Consider the following 7,958-nt stretch of genomic DNA (forward strand, 5'->3'; position numbering starts at 1 on the left):
AGGCGGCACGCCCCGGCTGCGGCCGCATCGCCCCGCGGCCCCCGGCGCGTCAAGCGGGGGCTGCGCACAGCACAGGCGGGACTCCGTGAAATTTCCCAGAAAAATGCAACTTGGGAGGGTAAGCGGCTTCACCCCGTCTTCCAATATTTTGTGCCATCTCTTTCCACGAGTCCTCAGGGCTGCATTGACCTGTTAGTAGCGTGCATAAAATACGACAGCCAGCTCCACCCTCACTCGGATGGACATTGTCAACACGCAGCCCTGTCAAAAACTACAACCTGGAGACACAGCAGGTTGCACTGAGCCTGCCTCTAAGATTTAAATGCTACCTCACTTTTCGTCGCACAAGCAAAACTCTCTTCTAAAGAAACAAGTTACTTCCCATCTCTGATAAACTTTAATAGCTGATGGCTGGCCCTTATGTCCTCCGTTATTTTCCACATCTGGGTTTACATTTCTATGACTAAAGAGGAAGTTTGGTGTCTGTTGCAGAAAGCTCAAGCTGTTGCAAGATAATTTTGCTTTGCGTGTTTCTATTGCGGCCAAACTATGGCGCAGCAGTCAGAGAAGACCGACCCAAGTCCTGAAGTGCTAGGAGCAAGACAGAGTTTTAGCACATTTCTCAACCCCTTGTAGCTCACGAAGTTCTTGCAGTCCCATTTCCAAGTGTTGGGTTGCATACAGATGGAGGAGGGAAGTATTCCATTACCAGGCTTAATCGGGTGCCTAGATGTGAGGACAAAGATGAAAATGGGGTGAGGAAGCCAGGTCCCCGCAGCAAGCTTTGTAAAATGTGAATAGGCAACTCCAGAAGTATAATGAACTTGAAAATGAAACGTTCCAGAAAAGAAGGGGTAAAGTATCTGTGACATTTGAAGAACTTGCTATGCATGTGTGATGAGAGAATATAAACTCTCTGCATAGAGTCCTGTTACGTAAAACATTTAAGTATAGGACTAGAAGGATCCTCTAGTCCATCCCCTGTCTCCAAAGCAGGACTAGGTCTAGCTCAGACAACCATGACTACTGTTTTTCCAACATTGTTTTGAACTCCTACAGTAAAAGTGACTCTGCTGTTTGTTATAAGGCCAAACTGTTTATTTGACTGCAAAAATCTCTTAAGTAAATTCAAGTTGCTGTAAATTGTACAGCTCTGCCTCAATGAACATGGAGAACAATTAATCACCATTTGCATAAACACATATTACAAAGCTGTAAAGACCGTTCACTGTCAAACCCTTTCTTTTCCAGACTAAACTCTCCTGCAGTCTGTTTGCTTTTTGTTATTTTTTTTTTTTTAGGATTCTTTAATTATTCTAGAGGTGATGACTACACACTCCCCAAACTGGACACAAGACAGATCACCGCTGCCATCCATGGCATTTGGAACTTTTCACATCACCCCCATTTTGCTGACCCACCTCTGGTTTGAGGGCTGCATAAACCTCCAGACTGAGAACAGCTGCTTACACAAGCACTCCCGAGCTGGTAGTTGCATTTCATCTGTCCTTACAAGTGCAGCCTTTCGCACCTACCTTTACTTAATTAGACCTTGTTGATTTCTCCCATTATAAGAATAAAAATTATATTGGAAAACGTCTTCCACTTAAACAGTTTCTAAACTGATGTCACCTGTAAGTGTTTTAAGTTTATTCTGCTTTTCATCACCCACATCATACTTGTAAACATTGCATAGCACTAGTTCAAACCTCCACTTCAAGGATCGTTTAGCTTTGCCAAAGAAATGGCGATTACTATTGTATGAATGTAGTTCTTCAGTCAGTTGTATATCCATCTTAGAGAAGTTTCAGCCAAACCCTATTTCTCTAATTTATTTACGAAAACTGTAACAACATCCAGCTACACACTGTCACATTGCCCCGCTCCCATCCACCAGGTCAGTTGGAAGTTAGACTGGTGTTACAGAGATGAAGTTTCCTTGCAGCCTTTGGCTACTGTATTAGCTGAGGCTGTAACCAGGAGAGAAGTTAGATACTAAGAAAACAATATTCTTGAAGTCTAGATTTACTGTTGTTGGCAGGTGGAAGGGGTAGGTTGGTTAGGTTTTTTTAATGACAGCTGCTTGCTTTAATGAAACATTTTAGGAAGTCCCTCTCCTGTTTTTAAAAGCCTGTAATTGCCCATCAGACTGCAGCAAGGGATTTTTTTTTTTTAAAAAAAAGAGATTACACCAGCATAATGAAACTTTGCTTACAGCTGCCTCTAAATTCTCAGGATTACTGCTTTGAAATATTATTACTGCATATAGTCAGCAGTTCTAAGTTCATCCTTAAGCATAACTTTCATTTTACATCTACGTAATTTTATAAACAAATTAAAGAATACTTGTTTTCATAATATTAAAATAATTGCTATTTGAATGCTCCATCTTCTTACAGCTGCCTCTAAATTCTCAGGATTACTGCTTTGAAATATTATTACTGCATATAGTCAGCAGTTCTAAGTTCATCCTTAAGCATAACTTTCATTTTACATCTACGTAATTTTATAAACAAATTAAAGAATACTTGTTTTCATAATATTAAAATAACTGCTAGTTGAATGCTCCATCTTCGTGCCTAGTCAAGCCTCTGCATGCTTCTGATATTGATTTGCAAATCATTTTCAGAAGCATGTGCAGGAAGACTCATGTCACCAAATATTGAAAATTCTGAAAAATTCTCCTACTCAGCTCTTGGGATGGTTCAAAGATACAAGGAGAGGCAAACAAGGTGGTCACATTATGAAAAAGTGCCACTGCAGGGAACAGTATTAAACATATTCCTTAAATATGTTAAAATAAACTTATTCCATATATATGGAATCATAATAATTTAGCTGAAAACAGCCTGTCAAGAAAGTGAAAAATAAGCTTTTGTAGCTGTGTTTAATCTTTAGCTTCCTTGAGAAAGATACCTGCAAGCCAGAGGGAAATAGAAAAAGAGAAGCCTCTTTCAAGTTTCCCCTTCAAGAGAAGAACCCAATACCACGCAGCTGGAAGACCTAGCTTAACCTCGGTGCCTAGAAACAGCAGAAGAGGATTGGTGCTGTAAAGTTCATCCTTAAGCAAATTCCTAAGTGAAGAAACTCGTAAGAAATGATGAATTTGAAGCTGTATTCCCAATACCTGCTAGAAAGAACTCTCCCTCTTCATTTCTTTTATCTTAGCCATCCAGGGGTTTCCCAAGAAGACTCCCAAGTATTCCCACTGTACCTCATCTACAATTGCTGCCCTGTTACACCTATACTGCTACCCATCCCCTGCGATGTGAGGATAGCAGGAAGCTTCTCCGTCAGCCTGCATATCCACACCCAAAGCAGCAGCTGGAATTGACAAAACTGACTAATGTAGTATTACCAACAGGATCCTAACTGCATTAAGATGAGCAGACAATTTTGACCAAAAAAGTCTGGTTAAGTTTTCCTTAAGAGGTCTCTGTCTCTTGTATCTGCTCATCAAAAATTAGGAGTAGAAATGCATAGAGGCAGAATGAGTTTATACCAGTAACAGAACGTTCAATTATTCAGTTTACTACACAGTTAAGGTTTTGGCTTTATTATAGTGTTTCCTCTTTTCCCATTAACAAGGTTTTGAGTGCAACACTGGCGCTTACTAGTTTTTCCAGTGTCCAACCTGTATGTCATTTGGGCCCATTCCTTCTTACCAACTAATGCATTTAATACAGGCCCATTTTACATTCACAGCATTTATATTTCCACTTAGTGCTTCTTCTTCTAGGTAAGGGCACTTCAATTCCTTTGGCCTTAGAGAGTCATACTGCCAAACTAATTCACTCAGCTTAGGCCCCTTTTATATCCAAAATCTTTCAAATTTCTATTTTGTATTTCTTCTTGTAGGAGGACATCTCAACTCCTTTGGCCCTTCTTGATAGTACAGCTATGATCAGCTGGAGAAAATACCAAGGAGAATAACTATCCACATTCTTCTTGAACTGTCATGGTCAGAAGTGGGTATTTAAGGCTATAGCCTTAGAGGGCTGAATGATGACACTGATTCTAGTGCTTGTTATTGTTTACAGGAAATACTCCAGCTTACCATTCTCAGTCTGTTTGCTTTTTCTGCAGTGCTGTTGCCTAGCAATCATTCCCCATTCTGTACCCGCACTCAGTACTGAGATTCACATTTATTTCCACACCCACTTCTTCCACATCACCTCTCCAATTTGTAACGATCATTTTGAATTCTAGTCCTGTCCGTGTACAGCTTAGGGTCATCTGCAGAATTATAAACGCACATTATATTTCTTCATTCGAATATCCAATGATACCAGATCTGCTGGAGACAGAATACAATAAAAGGCTTATCACCAAGTTCATTTCCCACATCTGTGGGATCAAACCATGATAAACATTGCTGAAATTGCACACTAGAAAATGGAGCAAGTAAACTGTGAAAAATAATTTATTGTACTAATTTTAAACAGTCAGTAACCTTAATTTTATGTTCAGAGATAAATATTCCAAACATGTCTCATACAGGCAAATATTTTGTGAGCTGTTCTTTTAACAGTCTCAGCTAAAAACATGGTTGCAGATCAACATGAGTTCCAAGTGATAACTCACATTGTACAAACTAAATACAACAAGCAACCATCTTCTCTTTCCATCTCAAACAGGGCACAGCAACTTTGTCTCTCACAAGAAAGCATGCACCAAGTGAATAAAGGCACCAGGTGCTGTACCATGAGACAGCTAAGGTGTACCAGTCACTACCAGTATTCCAGTGTCACCTGTAGTTCTCGTCCCAGACACTTCCTGTTGTATGTTCAAAGGCATCCAAAACAAGCACTTTGTGTTACCTCTGACATTTACGTTTTGTCATTAAAATTAACATTAGTGCTTCTCCAACCGGATCCTCTAACATCTTCTTTTCCTCTTGGGGAGAGATACTTCTGAAAGGAAATAAAGACATTTTTCTGACAAGTTTTTCAATCTATCTTCCCTCATGGGAATGATTAAAGTAGAATTAATTCTGCCCAGCAAGGGAAATGAATTAGATGAGCTCTTGAGATCCCCTCCCAATCCCTCTTCCCCATGGTTTTAAATATGAAAAAAAAAACCCTTTTCTAGATTCTACAGCACACTATCATTCAAAATATCAATTAAAATTCCATTGATGAACAAAATACTGTACTTCAAAACTTAGTCAATCTTGAGAGCTTTCTGCTCCTCATGAACACCTTTATGATTTCATTACGAATTTGGCAAATGGAATACTCACAAAATTAAGCACAAAATACCTCAAGAGATTACTTATGGGTATTTTTAATGCTTCAGAATTTGCTGGCAAGTTCTGAGAAATGGAGAATGTTCCTGATTTAGAAAGAAACTTTTCGTCCACAACAACTTGAAGCAAAAGTAAATAAAGTACAATATTAAATGCACCACTGTGCCTTCAATCTGATCATTTAAAATTGAATGAATTCACGTTGTCTACAACTAAGGTGATCAGAGAATGTAATCTCATTTTAGTACTACAAGATGATCTTTTGCTTTTAAAAAGAGCAAATATAAATGTGCTACCTCACTACAAATGTATTTTAATAGTTATTATGCTCCCTTGTATGAAATATCCTTCCATTACATACAATTTCTTCACTATGAGGGTGGTGAGGCACTGGAAGAGGTTGCCCAGAGAAGTTGTGGATGCCCCCTCCCTGGAAGTGTTCAAGGCCAGGTTGGATGGGGCTCTGAGCAACCTGGTCCAGTGGAAGGTGTCGCTGCCCATGGCAGGGGGCTTGGAACTAGGTGATCTTTAAGGTCCCTTCCAACCCAAACCATTCTATGATTCTATGAATTTTGGATAGTAAATTAACTCCAAAAGGTATACTCCTCACACTCATCTATGTCATTAAAGCTTTCCAGAAGTTGTACTTAACCCTTTGCTCCCCCTTTAAGCAACCTAATTAAGTACTACTCCTTCAGGTTAAGAACCAGTACCTCTGGTCTATCAAGTCTGCCTTCCACTATGTAAGCAACACCCATCAGTCTTCGACTAGTTAGAACTGCCAGTGGAAATCACACCTTCAGCCGGCCAGCTCCTCTCCCAGGGACACTACCCGTGTTTGAGACATGGCAGCAAAGCAGTACCTCAAGATAAAGACGACACAATTTTCTTTGTACAGTGTCTGTTCCATGGTGCTTATATTCTCCTCAAGCAATACTGAGAACAGACCCTGAAGCTTCTGAGTTGCAGACCAGTTCAAGATCATCTAACATCTCAATTTGTACTATATGCATTTGATGCTTCCATAGAGCAACTCCACCACCAGCTTTAAGAAACCTGCTTTACCCTTGCTTCCAAATAAAAATTACATTATTTCCAGCAAAGTGAGTGATAGCAAAGTCATCCACTCTTCTGCTGCAGTTCCCAGAATCCTACCCCAACTATGTCAGACAACTTCTAATATAGCAGAGGACACTATTACTGTACATGTATACTGGAACTTAATCTTTGAAGCATTGCCCAGCTGAAAGTAAAGCTATATGGGAAACTTCTATGTGCCCTCACTTCCACAAAGGTGAAGGCAGCAAAGGCTATTCGGACCTCGAGCACAGGTTACGTAAGTTCCCAGAGCTACTAGAACAGGTGTCTTCTGTAAGTGGGAGAATGACCGAAAAATCACTTTTCCCTATACATTGGAGCTCTTCAAGCCAGATTTGTATTATAGAAGAGTAAGTCTCTTTTAAACTGGACCAATTTTAACTCCTTATAATGAAATCTATGTAGAAAAAATATGACTCGCAGGATTTTGCCACCACGTGTGTGCTCGTAACAGTCTCACAGCAAAGCTGCAATTTTCATGCAACAATTTACAGGCTAAAAACTAACCTAGCTTTTGCAAGGCAGCAACACACGGTCCAAAATATTAGCCTTAGTTTCAGAAAAATACAGTATAGTAGAAAAACAAGTCACCGGTTTGTTAGAATTTCAATCATCGTACCTTCTTCATCTGAGTTATCTTCTTCTGTGATTATAGGCATCCCAATATGCCGACTAACAGTTTCCTTTGCCACTTGCATTTCACCTGCAGATAGATTTTTTTAGGAAAAACTATCAGCTTTTTTTTTTTGCTTCTACAACTCAGGTCCAGCAGTTAAAAGATTATTCACTTTCTGCTCTCTTGACTGTCTAGTCAAAAGCTGTGGAGAAACACCTACGTTTCACAGTACCTTCATATGGCTCACTAAAGAAACCTTCAATAACAGGTAATTAACACTACAAGTTTAAAGCATACTAAGCACCAACTCAGTCCAGAGATAATTCAAAATGCCCTTATTCCTCTCCAACACTTCATCTACTGTTTTAAAGTGAAGCAAAGGCAACACTGCCTAACGTCCACCTCTGAAGAGGGTTGAATTTTCTCAGTTACTTTTTTTCTAGCAGAAGCTCAGTAAGTCAGAAAACAGAGTTTGGAACTTTGAAATGAAATCCCTGTCTTCAAAATAAAGTTCATTCAAAACTATTTTGCTGTTCAATTTCATTTAACCTTTAATAAATAGTAAGTAAATGAAAAAAACTTAAATGGCAGAGCAACTTCTATCAGTTTAAATGTTGGATATCAGAAAGACGATTTCCTTCAGAGAAGTAATTTCCCATGTTTTCAGAACTGGGAGACAAAGAGATCTAAAGAAAGTCTTGGAAGACAAAAGAAAAGATGCATAAGCAGGGATGTGCAAATACCTAGAAAGTAAAACTGCACCAATCCAGATGACATGGATTTTTGGGGCTGGTCTTGTTCAATATCTTTATCAATGATCTGGATGAGGGGATTGAGTGCACCCTCAGTAAGTTTGCAGACGACACCAAGCTGGGTGGGAGTGTTGATCTGCTCAAGGGTAGGAAGGCTCTGCAGAGGGACCTGGACAGGCTGGATCGATGGGCCCAGGCCAACTGTATGAGGTTCAACAAGGCCAAGTGCCGGGTCCTGCACTTC

General features: G+C 39.7%; 1 protein-coding gene across 1 annotated transcript in view; it reads right to left on the bottom strand.

Moving 5' to 3' along the window:
- Positions 1-4,409: 4,409 nt before the first annotated feature.
- Positions 4,410-7,958, bottom strand: part of SNAPC1 (small nuclear RNA activating complex polypeptide 1) — a 13,850-nt gene continuing 10,301 nt past the window's right edge. The window contains exons 10-11 of the mRNA XM_019472867.1: positions 6,966-7,049; positions 4,410-4,910 (exon numbers count right to left, since the gene is read on the bottom strand). Of these exons, the coding sequence (XP_019328412.1) occupies positions 4,879-4,910; positions 6,966-7,049 (116 nt within the window). The 3' untranslated portion in view covers positions 4,410-4,878. The remainder of the gene's footprint in view (positions 4,911-6,965; positions 7,050-7,958) is intronic.

This window comes from Aptenodytes forsteri, unplaced genomic scaffold (assembly GCF_000699145.1).
Source record: "Aptenodytes forsteri isolate BGI_AS27 unplaced genomic scaffold, ASM69914v1 Scaffold410, whole genome shotgun sequence".
NCBI classification, from domain to species: Eukaryota; Metazoa; Chordata; class Aves; order Sphenisciformes; family Spheniscidae; genus Aptenodytes; species Aptenodytes forsteri.